At 48.7% G+C, this 14974-nt stretch overlaps 1 protein-coding gene across 2 annotated transcripts in view; it reads right to left on the minus strand.

The window, feature by feature from the left end:
- Positions 1–509: 509 nt before the first annotated feature.
- LOC130325823 (cystathionine beta-synthase-like) overlaps positions 510–14974 on the minus strand; it is a gene marked incomplete at its 5' end in the record, with an annotated part of 65061 nt that continues 50596 nt past the window's right edge. The window contains 10 exon segments of one of the 2 annotated variants that reach the window (XM_056553331.1): positions 510–816; positions 1004–1088; positions 7994–8102; positions 8214–8348; positions 10141–10218; positions 10301–10406; positions 11126–11210; positions 11316–11441; positions 11894–11985; positions 12829–12898. In XM_056553331.1, coding sequence (XP_056409306.1) covers positions 659–816; positions 1004–1088; positions 7994–8102; positions 8214–8348; positions 10141–10218; positions 10301–10406; positions 11126–11210; positions 11316–11441; positions 11894–11985; positions 12829–12898 — 1044 coding nt within the window. In that variant the 3' untranslated portion in view covers positions 510–658. 2 annotated transcript variants of the gene reach the window in all.

A 14974-nucleotide genomic window follows, 5' to 3' on the forward strand; every position in this document is an offset into this window, starting at 1 on the left:
GTCTCAGACCGAGCGCTCACCGTACACCTCCAGGTCAGGACCTTCTCCATCCTAAGCTGATGACCTGGATGTAGTGAGGTCATAGAGCAGAGGTCACACCAGCCGGACATGTCCCACATGTATAATGGTCATCCTTCAGATTACAGGAGGTGACTGCTAATAGTGACCACATGGGGGCGGTGTATACTCATCTGGGCAGGGCAGCGGCTTCACCATGACAACCAGTGTAGGAGGGATGGGACTATGTCCAGCACTGACCCTACTGCTGGGTGAGGAATTTCCATATTAATCACAATCCGTTGTATCTAGATTTCCTTATGGATTATACAGTACGAGGTCCATGTACTAAAATGTTTTTTATCCGCCTTATCCTCATAATCCTGCGAGATGAGACAACCCGCCCTTCCACTGACCGCCATGACGGTGCTGTATGCAGTACTGACCCACAGAAGAGCGTCATACCCAGAAATACCAGCAGGGGAAGAATACAGGAACCAAGCGCGCCCATCACCCATATCGTATAATCAGATTTTATTGATTCATTGTCGCCTCAGCTACAAAATAAAAAGCTAGAATTACAGAACACGGAATTAAAACAGACCGACGGGCGCGAGGTTCCCTTAGCAGCAGCCATGAGATACGTGGACAGTCCTTTCATCTAAGAGGCACTGAAATGTCTGGTCCTTTCATTGGGGTCCCTGTCACTCGACTCACTCACACGCCGCTCCCGCTCCCTTGTTACAAAGTTTAGGAGATCGATGGCGGTCACCACTCCGAACACCATCTGCTTCTTACTGGAGGAACCATCATTGTGATCTGCTGAGAGATAGGCCACAACATAATGACAAACCACGCCGTGAGGACATTACCCTGCCCCGTACAGTCAGGAACAGAAAAGGAGGAGGGGCTAAGGAAATGGGAGGAGCCAAGAGGAGGGGCAAAGGGAAAGGAGCTGGAAGTGGATGAAGTGCCGGACTGATGCCGCCATATGGCAGCTACTTACACTGAATCTGCTCATGAACCACAAGAGCAAAGTGATCCGTCTCCAGGATGCGGGAAAGTTTCCCCAGATTGTCCAGGAGGTGAATCTAGAAAAAAAAAAAAAAAAAAAGGGAAATATTATATTATACTTGTCCGGCTATATCACCCCTGCACTGCTACACAACACCAACTATTATATTATACTTGTCCGGCTAGATCACCCCTGCACTGCTACACAACACCAACTATTATATTATACTTGTCCGGCTAGATCACCCCTGCACTGCTACACAACATCAACTATTATATTATACGTATCCCTCTATATCACCCCTGTACTGCTACACAACATCAACTATTATATTATACTTGTGTAGCAGTGCAGGGGTGATATATTATACTTGTCCGGCTATTTCACCCCTGCACTGCTACACAACACCAACCATTATACGTATCTCTCTATATCACCCCTGCACTGCTACACAACATCAACTATTATACGTATCCCTCTATATCACCCCTGCACTGCTACACAACATCAACTATTATATTATACTTGTCCGGCTATATCACCCCTGTACTGCTACACAACATCAACTATTATACGTATCTCTCTATATCAACCCTGTACTGCTACACAACATCAACTATTATATTATACGTATCCCTCTATATCACCCCTGTAGTGCTACACAACATCAACTATTATATTATACTTGTCCGGCTATATCACCCCTGCACTGCTACACAACATCAACTATTATATGTATCCCTCTATCACCCCTGCACTGCTACACAACATCAACTATTATACGTATCCCTCTATATCACCCCTGTACTGCTACACAACATCAACTATTATATTATACGTATCCCTCTATATCACCCCTGCGCTGCTACACAACATCAACTATTATACGTATCCCTCTATATCACCCCTGTACTGCTACACAACATTAACTATTATATTATACGTATCCCTCTATATCACCCCTGCACTGCTACACAACATCAACTATTATATTATACGTATCCCTCTATATCACCCCTGTACTGCTACACAACATCAACTATTATATTATACTTGTGTAGCAGTGCAGGGGTGATATAGAGGGTATACGTATAATAGTTGATGTTGTGTAGCAGTGCAGGGGTGATATAGAGGGATACGTATAATAGTTGATGTGTAGCAGTGCAGGGGAGATATAGCTGGACAACATCAACTATTATACGTATCCCTCTATATCACCCCTGTACTGCTACACAACATCAACTATTATACGTATCCCTCTATATCACCCCTGTACTGCTACACAACATTAACTATTATATTATACGTATCCCTCTATATCACCCCTGCACTGCTACACAACATCAACTATTATATTATACGTATCCCTCTATATCACCCCTGTACTGCTACACAACATCAACTATTATATTATACTTGTGTAGCAGTGCAGGGGTGATATAGAGGGTATACGTATAATAGTTGATGTTGTGTAGCAGTGCAGGGGAGATATAGCTGGACAACATCAACTATTATACGTATCCCTCTATATCACCCCTGTACTGCTACACAACATCAACTATTATATTATACTTGTCAAGCTATATCACCCCTGCACTGCTACACAACATCAACTATTATACGTATCCCTCTATATCACCCCTGCACTGCTAACAACATCAACTATTATATTATACGTATCCCTCTATATCACCCCTGCACTGCTACACAACATCAACTATTATATTATACGTATCCCTCTATATCACCCCTGCACTGCTACACAACATCAACTATTATACGTATCCCTCTATATCACCCCTGTACTGCTACACAACATCAACTATTATATTATACGTATCCCTCTATATCACCCCTGCACTGCTACACAACATCAACTATTATACGTATCCCTCTATCACCCCTGCACTGCTAACAACATCAACTATTATATTATACGTATCCCTCTATATCACCCCTGCACTGCTACACAACATCAACTATTATATTATACGTATCCCTCTATATCACCCCTGCACTGCTACACAACATCAACTATTATACGTATCCCTCTATATCACCCCTGCACTGCTACACAACATCAACTATTATACATATCCCTCTATATCAACCCTGTACTGCTACACAACATCAACTATTATATTATACAATTACGTCTATCACCCCTGCACTGCTACTCAACATCAACTATTATATTATACAATTACATCCATCACCCCTGCACTGCTACTCAACACCAACTATTATATTATACAATTACGTCTATCACCCCTGCACTGCTACTCAACATCAACTATTATATTATACAATTACATCCATCACCCCTGCACTGCTACTCAACACCAACTATTATATTATACGTATCTCTCCATATCACCCCTGCACTGCTGCTACACAACATCAACTATTATATTATACAAATACCTCTATCACCCCTGTACTGCTACTCAACACCAACTATTATATTATGCATATCCGTCTATATCACCCCTGCACTGCTACACAACACCAACTATTATACATATCCCTCTATATCACCCCTGTACTGCTACTCATCAATTATATTATACATATCCCTCTATATCACCCCTGCACTGCTACACACCAACTATATTATACAATTAAGTCTATCACCCCTGTACTGCTACACAACATCAACTATTCTATTATACAATTACGTCCATCACCCCTGCACTGCTACACAACATCAACTATTATATTATACAATTAAGTCTATCACCCCTGTACTGCTACACAACATCAACTATTATATTATACAATTACGTCTATCACCCCTGCACTGCTACACAACATCAACTATTAAATGTGTCCGTCTATATCACCCCTGCACTGCTACTCAACATCAACTATTATATTATACAATTACATCCATCACCCCTGCACTGCTACTGTTACGCCTAGCGCTCCGGGTCCCCGCTCCTCCCCGGAGCGCTCACGGCGTCTTTCTCCCTGCAGCGCCCCGGTCAGTCCCGCTGACCGGGAGCGCTGCACTGTCATGGCCGTTGGGGATGCGATTCGCACAGCGGGACGCGCCCGCTCGCGAATCGCATCCCAGGTCACTTACCCGTCCCGGTCCCCTGCTGTCATGTGCTGGCGCGCGCGGCTCCGCTCTCTAGGGCGCGCGCGCCAGCTCTCTGAGACTTAAAGGGCCAGTGCACCAATGATTGGTGCCTGGCCCAATTAGCTTAATTGGCTTCCACCTGCTCCCTGGCTATATCTGGTCTCCTCCCTTGCACTCCCTTGCCGGATCTTGTTGCCTTGTGCCAGTGAAAGCGTTTAGTGTGTCCAAAGCCTGTGTACCTGAACTTCTGCTACCCATCCTGACTACGAACCTTGCCGCCTGCCCCCGACCTTCTGCTACGTCTGACCTTGCCTCTGCCTAGTCCTTCTGTCCCACGCCTTCTCAGCAGTCAGCGAGGTAGAGCCGTTGCTAGTGGATACGACCTGGTTGCTACTGCCGCAGCAAGACCATCCCGCTTTGCGGCGGGCTCTGGTGAAAACCAGTAGCTTCTTAGAACCGGTCCACTAGCACGGTCCACGCCAATCCCTCGCTGACACAGAGGATCCACTACCTGGAAGCCGAATCGTGACAGTAGATCCGGCCATGGATCCCGCTAAGGTGCCGCTGCCAAGTCTCGCTGATCTCCCCACGGTGGTCGCTCAGCAATCGCAGCAGATTGCCCAACAAGGACAGCAGCTGTCGCAGTTGACCGCCATGTTACAGCAACTTCTGCCTCTGCTACAGCAGCAACCATCTCCTCCGCCAGCTCCTGCACCTCCTCCGCAGCGAGTGGCCGCTCCTAACCTCCGCTTGTCCCTGCCGGACAAATTTGATGGGGACTCTAAACTTTGCCGTGGATTTTTGTCTCAGTGTTCCCTGCATATGGAGATGTTGTCGGACTTGTTTCCTTCAGAACGGTCTAAGGTGGCGTTCGTAGTAAGCCTTCTTTCAGGAAAGGCCTTGTCTTGGGCCACACCACTCTGGGACCGCAATGATCCTGCCACAGCCACAGTCCAGGCCTTCTTCGCTGAACTCCGGAGTGTCTTCGAGGAGCCAGCCCGAGCTTCTTCTGCCGAGACTGCCCTGTTGAACCTGGTCCAGGGTAATTCTTCAGTGGGCGAGTACGCCATCCAATTTCGTACTCTTGCTTCAGAGTTATCATGGAATAACGAGGCTCTCTGCGCGACCTTTAAAAAAGGCCTATCCAGTCGCATCAAGGATGTGCTGGCCGCACGAGAGATTCCTGCCAATCTGCAAGAACTCATCCATCTAGCTACCCGCATTGACATGCGTTTTTCTGAGCGACACCAAGAGCTCCGCCAGGAAAAAGACTTAGATCTCTGGGCACCTCTCCCACAGTATCCGTTGCAATCTACGCCTGGGCCTCCCGCCGAGGAGGCCATGCAAGTGGATAAGTCTCGCCTGACCCAGGAAGAGAGGAATCGCCGTAGGGAAGAAAATCTCTGTCTTTACTGTGCCAGTACCGAGCATTTCTTGGTGGATTGTCCTATCCGTCCTCCACGCCTGGGAAACGCACGCACGCACCCAGCTCACGTGGGTGTGGCGTCTCTTGGTTCCAAGTCTGCTCCTCCACGTCTCACGGTACCCGTGCGGATTTCTTCTTCAGCCAACTCCTCCCTCTCAGCCGTGGCCTGCTTGGACTCCGGTGCCTCTGGAAATTTTATTTTGGAGTCATTTGTTAATAAATTCAGCATCCCGGTGACCCGTCTCGTTAAGCCGCTCTACATTTCCGCGGTCAACGGAGCCAGATTGGACTGCACCGTGCGTTACCGCACAGAGCCCCTCCTCATGTCTATTGGACCCCACCTTGAGAGGATTGAGTTCTTCATTCTCCCCAACTGTACCTCTGAGGTCCTCCTCGGTCTGCCTTGGCTCCGGCTTCATTCCCCCACCATTGATTGGACCACCGGGGAGATCAGGAACTGGGACTCTGCCTGCCACAGGAAGTGCCTCTCCCCCCCTCCCAGTCCCGTCAGGCAAGCCTTTGTGCCTCCCCATGGCCCCCGTCCTGGTGTCACACTGCCCCGTGCCAGGCCTCGCCCTCTGCCCTCCCTCCCCATTCCCACTCCTGCTGTACTGCCTGCCGTTGAGGAAACCCTCCATTCTTTCCCGGTGTCGTCATCCCAGGGGAGGCAGTTACCGGACAAAGAGAAGGGGAGACCTAAGGGGGGGGGGTACTGTTACGCCTAGCGCTCCGGGTCCCCGCTCCTCCCCGGAGCGCTCACGGCGTCTTTCTCCCTGCAGCGCCCCGGTCAGTCCCGCTGACCGGGAGCGCTGCACTGTCATGGCCGTTGGGGATGCGATTCGCACAGCGGGACGCGCCCGCTCGCGAATCGCATCCCAGGTCACTTACCCGTCCCGGTCCCCTGCTGTCATGTGCTGGCGCGCGCGGCTCCGCTCTCTAGGGCGCGCGCGCGCCAGCTCTCTGAGACTTAAAGGGCCAGTGCACCAATGATTGGTGCCTGGCCCAATTAGCTTAATTGGCTTCCACCTGCTCCCTGGCTATATCTGGTCTCCTCCCTTGCACTCCCTTGCCGGATCTTGTTGCCTTGTGCCAGTGAAAGCGTTTAGTGTGTCCAAAGCCTGTGTACCTGAACTTCTGCTACCCATCCTGACTACGAACCTTGCCGCCTGCCCCCGACCTTCTGCTACGTCTGACCTTGCCTCTGCCTAGTCCTTCTGTCCCACGCCTTCTCAGCAGTCAGCGAGGTAGAGCCGTTGCTAGTGGATACGACCTGGTTGCTACTGCCGCAGCAAGACCATCCCGCTTTGCGGCGGGCTCTGGTGAAAACCAGTAGCTTCTTAGAACCGGTCCACTAGCACGGTCCACGCCAATCCCTCGCTGACACAGAGGATCCACTACCTGGAAGCCGAATCGTGACAGCTACTCAACACCAACTATTATATTATACGTATCTCTCCATATCACCCCTGCACTGCTGCTACACAACATCAACTATTATATTATACAAATACCTCTATCACCCCTGTACTGCTACTCAACACCAACTATTATATTATGCATATCCGTCTATATCACCCCTGCACTGCTACACAACATCAACTATTATATTATACAATTAAGTCCATCACCCCTGTACTGCTACTCAACATCAACTATTATACGTATCCCTCTATATCAACCCTGTACTGTTACACAACACCAACTATTATACGTATCCCCTATATCACGCCTGCATTGCTACACAACATCAACTATTATATTATACGTATCCCTCTATATCAACCCTGTACTGTTACACAACATCAACTATTATATTATACTTATCCCTCTTTATCACCCCTGTACTGCTACACAAAACCCACTATTATATTATACGAGTCCATCAACATCCCTCTGCACTGCTACACAACACCAACTATTATATTATGCATATCCGTCTATATCACCCCTGCACTGCTACACAACATCAACTATTATATTATACAAGTCTGTCTATATCACCCCTGCACTCCTACACAACACCAGCTACTGTCTGCTGCTTCATGTCCTTCAAGGAATAAAGAATTATAAAATGATTGAATAATTATTACTATCATCATCCTCACTATTACTACTACAATTATTATCACTATTTCTATTATTATTATTACTATTTCTATTTTATCACTATTACTGTTATTATTATTACTATTATTACTATGATTATTACGATGATGATTACTACTCTTATTATAGGACTTAGTCTGGAGGAGATCACAAAAAGCAGAGATATATGCATAATAAGGCTTCGGAGGGAAATGGTTTATAGAGACACTAAACAACAAGGAGGCACAATCTGAGAGTTATGGGGTGGGGGCTGTATGGGATAGGACTGGGCTGCAATATCAAATAAAACCATGGGCAAGAGAGGCGCCGTTTATACCTTCTACAAACCCTCCCTCCAGCCAGTACCCACCACAATCTCCCATCGTACCTGTGTAAACTGCTTGTAAATGACTTTGGCCACAGGATCTGAGGGTTTCACCTTCCCGGCCAGCACAGACGACAACATGTTCCCTAGGGTCACCATCCCCAGCACCAACCTGCACAGTCAGCAGATACAAAGTCACCATGTGAAGTACGGCACAGCACCCCCTATGGACAGGAGCTCAGTGTCCCAGATTTAAGGGCTCTTTCATGGAGTATGGACTCACCCAGACTCAGACACAATGGGAACCTGGTCGAAACCCTTTTCTCGTAGGAGCTGGATTGTCTGGTTGCAGCTCACAGTTGGGAGGACGGTCAGGGGGGCGGAGAGAGACAGGGCTGAAACCTTGACGTTCCACCACCTGAGGACAATAAATGGTAGAAGAGCAGGTTCAGACCATGAAGTGCACTGTATGATAACGTCACATTATACCTAATGATGTAGATGTGATGGCTGCCTACGGGAAGCTCTTTACTGGGTGTATACGGGTGACATCATAGGTGACATCAACCTTCTCTACAATCATTAGAAAAATTCCTGACATGTGACCCTCCTCCACATTGCCTCTCTTAGGTCACATACATAATCCTCCATTACATTCCCTCTCAAGTCACATACATAATCCTCCTGCACATTCCCTCTCATAGGTCACATATATAATCCTCCTGCACATTCCCTCTCATAGGTCACATATATAATCCTCCTGCACATTCCCTCTCATAGGTCACATACATAATCCTCCTCCTGCACATTCCCTCTCAAGTCAGATATATAATCCTCCTCCTGCACATTCCCTCTCATAGGTCACATACATAATCCTCCTGCACATTCCCTCTCAACTCAGATATATAATCCCCCTGCACATTCCCTCTCAAGTCAGATATATAATCCTCCTGCACATTCCCTCTCAAGTCAGATATATAATCCTCCTGCACATTCCCTCTCATAGGTCACATACATGATCCTCCTGCACATTCCCTCTCATAGGTCACATACATAATCCTCCTCCTGCACATTCCCTCTCATAGGTCACATACATAATCCTCCTGCACATTCCCTCTCATAGGTCACATATATAATCCTCCTGCACATTCCCTCTCATAGGTCACATACATAATCCTCCTCCTGCACATTCCCTCTCAAGTCAGATATATAATCCTCCTGCACATTCCCTCTCATAGGTCACATACATAATCCTCCTGCACATTCCCTCTCAACTCAGATATATAATCCCCCTGCACATTCCCTCTCAAGTCAGATATATAATCCTCCTGCACATTCCCTCTCAAGTCAGATATATAATCCTCCTGCACATTCCCTCTCATAGGTCACATACATGATCCTCCTGCACATTCCCTCTCATAGGTCACATACATAATCCTCCTCCTGCACATTCCCTCTCAAGTCAGATATATAATCCTCCTGCACATTCCCTCTCAAGTCAGATATATAATCCTCCTGCACATTCCCTCTTAGGTCACATACATAATCCTTCTCCTGCACATTCCCTCTCCTAGGTCACATACATAATCCTCCTGCACATTCCCTCTCTTAGGTCACATACATAATCCTCCTCCACAACGTCACAATGGAGGAGCGCGCGGGCAGGAACGTCACCATGGAGGAGCGCGCGGGCAGGACCGTCACCATGGAGGAGCGCGCGGGCAGGAACGTCACCATGGAGGAGCGCGCGGGCAGGAACGTCACCATGGAGGAGCGCGCGGGCAGGAACGTCACCATGGAGGAGCGCGCGGGCAGGAACGTCACCATGGAGGAGCGCGCGGGCAGGAACGTCACCATGGAGGAGCGCGCGGGCAGGAACGTCACCATGGAGGAGCGCGCGGACAGGAACGTCACCATGGAGGAGCGCGCGGGCAGGAACGTCACCATGGAGGAGCGCGCGGGCAGGAACGTCACCATGGAGGAGCGCGCGGGCAGGAACGTCACCATGGAGGAGCGCGCGGGCAGGAACGTCACCATGGAGGAGCGTCACAATGGGGAAGTGTTTAAGCAGGAGCGTAACAATGGAGAAAGACCACATCCTCTTCAATGATGCCCAACATGTCACATGAGGAACCAACCATATCTACACCTGGGGCCCCCGAGTTACCGATCACCCACAGATCACACTGGAAGGAGACAGCGGATCTCACCAGGGTTTACTGCCCTCCAGGTCCTCCACCTTCAGGAACTGTTTCTGCGTCATCCACTTATCACTGAGAAACTTGGACCTGAAGGTAAAACAAAAGAAACGTGTTATAATGGCCCCAACCCAGCCACGTGTGGCCCCATCACTCACACACACATCCTTACATGTAATTCCTCACAGAGTCCGGCAGGATCACAACACATCGCTCGCCTTCCTTCAGTTCTTGTGCTGCCTTCACTGCTGCAGTCATAGCGGTGCCAGAGCTGCCACCTGCAGGGTAAATCATGACGATCAGTAGAGGACGATGATCATGATCATCATCCATCATCATCATCATCCTCATCATCCTCATCATCAATCAGATGTCGACCTGTGTCCTCATCATGACCGACCAGCAGAGGACGACCCATATCATCATCATCATCACCGGCCAGCAGAGAACGACCCGTATCATCATCATCATCAACCAGCAGAGGACGACCTGTGTCCTCATTACCACCGGCCAGCAGAGGATGACCCGCATCATCATTACCGACTAGCAGGACGACCCACATCACCACCGACCAGCAGAGGACGACCCGTATGATCATTACCGACCAGCAGAGGACGACCCACATCATTACTGACCAGCAGTAGATGACCCATATGATCATTAAAGACCAGCAGAGGACGACCCGCATCATCATTACCAACCAGCAGAGGACGACCCGCATCATCATCATCATCAACCAGCAGAGGACGACCCGCATCATCATTACCGACCAGCAGAGGACGACCCGCATCATCATCATCATCATCATCATCATCATCACTGACCAGCAGAGGATGACCCGCATTATTACCAACCAGAGGACGACCCGCATCATCATCATCACTGACCAGCAGAGGATGACCCGCATTATTACCAACCAGCAGAGGATGACCCACATCATCATTAGCGACCAGCATGGGGCAACCCACATCTTCATTACTGACCAGCATCTACTCACCGCACAGCAGACCTTCCTCCCTGATCAGGGCACGGGCCATAGAGAAGGACTCTTCATCGTTTGTTTTATACCATTGATCAACCACCTGCACATAGAGGAGCAACCATAATGTCAGTTTCAGGACACATCCCCCCCCCCCCCCCCCCCCCCCCAATCCGCTCTTCTAGATCATCACAATCTGGGCACTTACCGATCGGTCCAGCACGGTGGGGATAAAGTCGTATCCGATCCCTTCCACTTCATATCCGGTCTTGTCTGTCTGGTTCAGCTCCTCAGGCTCCGCTAGAATAGACCCTTCTGGATCCACTCCAATCACCTACAAATCACATGACATTTATGTAATGGTGGTGATGGGCCACAAGGGCAGGTAGGAGCAGCCCACCACCACAATTTCCCCTTATGGAGAGGGTAAGCCGCTGGTAGACAGCTCTGGTGTCAGATTATCCCTCCCAGACCATTGGGGTCAGGTGGTGAAAATCCAACATGCCCCTCCATAATACCCTACATCAGTGGTCAGGAAGCGGACATACCCCCAGACAATGGATGGGCCGAACCTGGGCCTGGCCAACTTTAATCTACGGTGTATGGTCCCCAAAAAGAAGCCCCCCGCTCAAACACACTACTCGTACCCATGCCAGTGCCACGTTCTACCCATATTCACCCTCTGCTGCTGTGTCATCTATCCCTGTCAACTAGTCTGTAGGGGGAGCTTCCTACGTAGATCTCATTCTGCCGGTGGCGGCAATATTGAACGTGCATCCTCCTCACCTTGCAGTTTGGACACTTTTCCTTCAGTTTGCGTGCAAGTCCAGTTATTGTCCCTCCAGTGCCGGCTCCAACCACCACCATGTCCACCCGTCCTGAGGAGAAACATCTGTGTATAAGTGATGGCAGGGTAAGTCCAGACATCACTGCCCTACCCCAGAGCCTGTAGGATGTGTCAGACGCTGACTAATAGACTCCGCCCCAAAGACACCTGATCAGCTGCCCCACAAGATGAGCCCCCATAGACCACACCTGATCTGCTGCCCTATGAGCCCCCACAGTTTAGTCTCTAGTTGAGGAGCTTTCATGCAGAGGAGTGGTAGGACGGGTTCACACCACGTTTTTGCAATACAGTTTCTGTATGAGGTTTTTGATTTAAAAAAAAACGGATTCCTCAAAACCTGACTAAACTGTATCAAAATGTGTGTACAAATTTTTATCTATACGGTTTGAAAAATGATGTCTTTAAGAAAAAAACTGTACACGTTTTAAACTTTTCACTCCATATGAATAAAGTTTCGTAGAGTGAAAACCGGATGGAATTGTACGCACATATGGTTCTGTACGGTTCCCATTGACTCCCATGTTTAAAAAAAAAAAAAAAAAAAAAAAAAAAAAACGTACACCGTTTAATAGTTTTTCACCCGGACCAAAAACCGTGGTGGGCCACGGTTTTCTGTCCGGAAATAAAAAAAAGTATGGTTTGAAAAACGGAGACAACCGTATACATTATGGTGCATACGGTTTTGAATGGGAAGTCAATGGGCACGGTTTTCTGTACGGTTGCATACTTTTTGTTTTTTATGAAACCGTATAATAAAATCGTGGTGTGAACCCACCCGTATATTGGAGGAGCAGCCCATGGGGCCAGGACAGGGTAACAATGCAGGATGTCTGTCCTGACCCCTTATCAGGGTCACTGTATGACCCCCACATACCGTCACACTGCCGGATGATTTCCTCTGCGGTGCTGTCATAGTGAGCGAGCGGATTGCTGGCATTCCGGTACTAGAAGAGAAGGAGATTAGTGGAGTTAAGCAAATTTCCCAAAATTCCTTTTAGGTTCAATGCATAAAAAAAAAAAAAAAAAAAAAAAGAAAGAAATTTTATTTTTGATATAGTCAGCCCGAATAGGAAGGGACTTTAAGAGTCCGACCCCGGGGGTCTCCTTGGACGGGGCCCAGTCTCCCTGATCCCGGAGGGTCTCCTTGGACGGGGCCCAGTCTCCCTGATCCCGGGGGTCTCCTTGGACGGGGCCCAGTCTCCCTGATCCCGGGGGGGGGGGGGGGGGGGGGTCTCCTTGGACGGGGCCCAGTCTCCCTCATGGTCCTTAACATCAAGACAGTATTAGAAATGTCAAAGCTGCATCTGCGCATGGTAGGGACGCACCCCACCGCCTGGTAACACAACATCGCACCCCACCGCCTGGTATTAACATCGCACCGTTTGATAATGACGCACCCCACCGCTTTGTAATAACACATCGCACCACTGGATAATGACACACCCCACCACCTGGTAACACCACATCGCACCCCATCGGCTGGTAACAACATCACACCGTTGGATAATGACGCACCCCACCGCCTGGTAACACCACAACGCACCCCACCGCCTAGTAAAAACATCACACCGTTGGATAATGACGCACCCCACCGCTTGGTAATAACATCGCACCGCTGGATAATTCTGAGGGCGGCGGCATGGAGACATGAACCATTTCATCAGGTTTGATGTCCTCCCTTGCATTTGCCGCCTGGGCTTCTGATACCTCGCGGTGGCTGGCCGGCAGTTATTTCCTCTCTCAGGATTGACTGCAGCGTCCATGCTGCTGGAGGTTGCTCCCTTTATATAGCTCGCTCCAGCCTCACGACATCATTTCAAGTCTCCGGATCAAGAAGAAGAGGACCTTGCTGATTGGCTCCATATTTTTGCTGCACCATGGATCGCCAGCTCCTATCTAGAGCGGAAGAAGATGGAGGTTTGCACTGGCTGCGCTGCTGCATGGACTCTGCGTCCCTTTCTGAGGACCAACTTCCTGCTACAGACCGCTATCAACCCTGCTTTCCTCCACTGGATCCATCGATCCAGAGGCGGGGCTTAGCTCAGCGCGGCTCTGCTTTCTAGCATCACAGGTGGTTCTTACGGCCTTTTACGTGTGCCCCCTGGGGAACGGTTCCCTAGAAGAGCCACCAGGAGCAGAACAAGGGGCCACAGGAGATGCAGAACGGGTTATACTACGCCTCCCGCCGCTTCTATCGTCACAGGCACGGAGGATCCCAGCGACATTAATATAAAGGACAATCAATTTAGTAGAAGCAAAGAAACCTGGCACCAGTAGTGTAGGGCGAGATAGGTATGTATATGTTCCTGTTGATATGGAATCAGCGTAGGAAGCAATGTGCCTGCTGAGGGTGGTGCTCACACAGTGCGGTTCAGTCCATATGAAAATGATACAAGAAGAAAGATGAATAGGAGCAACTCACCCAAGACCCGAGAGGCGGTAGCAAAGTCTTTACTTTATTGCATATCGTGCAGACATAGATGCAAGCCACGGGGGGCAGATGTCACGGTGGGGGAGTAACAGACAGCGGCGGGCCACGGTCCGTATCGTATCGTCCCTATCAAAGCACTTCGTCAGGCCCCTGCCGCGTCTGACGTCAGATCCTGTCTTATCTGTTTTTTGTTGCCATAGTGATACAAACAAAATGTTACATAAACGTGCAACCCAGTGAATTAAAAACCAATAGAATACAGAAAATCATAAACTTAATTGCGAGCAACAAATAATTATATAAAAGAGGAATAATAATTATAATAGAACACTAAGTTCGTTCTTATCGTTCAAACCAATTGCGCCGGTGGCCTCCACCGTGCCTCTAAAAAATAGAGATCAAACCTTATTGGCTAAAGAGGCACGGTGGATTCTCCGGCTGGAGGCCACCGGCGCAATTGGTTTGAACGATAAGAACGAACTTAGTGTTCTATTATAATTATTATTCCTCTTTTATATAATTATTTGTTGCTCGCAATTAAGTTTATGATTTTCTGTATTCTATTGGTTTTTAATTCACTGGGTTGCAC

This window comes from Hyla sarda, unplaced genomic scaffold (genome assembly GCF_029499605.1).
Source record: "Hyla sarda isolate aHylSar1 unplaced genomic scaffold, aHylSar1.hap1 scaffold_276, whole genome shotgun sequence".
Lineage (NCBI taxonomy): Eukaryota > Metazoa > Chordata > Amphibia > Anura > Hylidae > Hyla > Hyla sarda.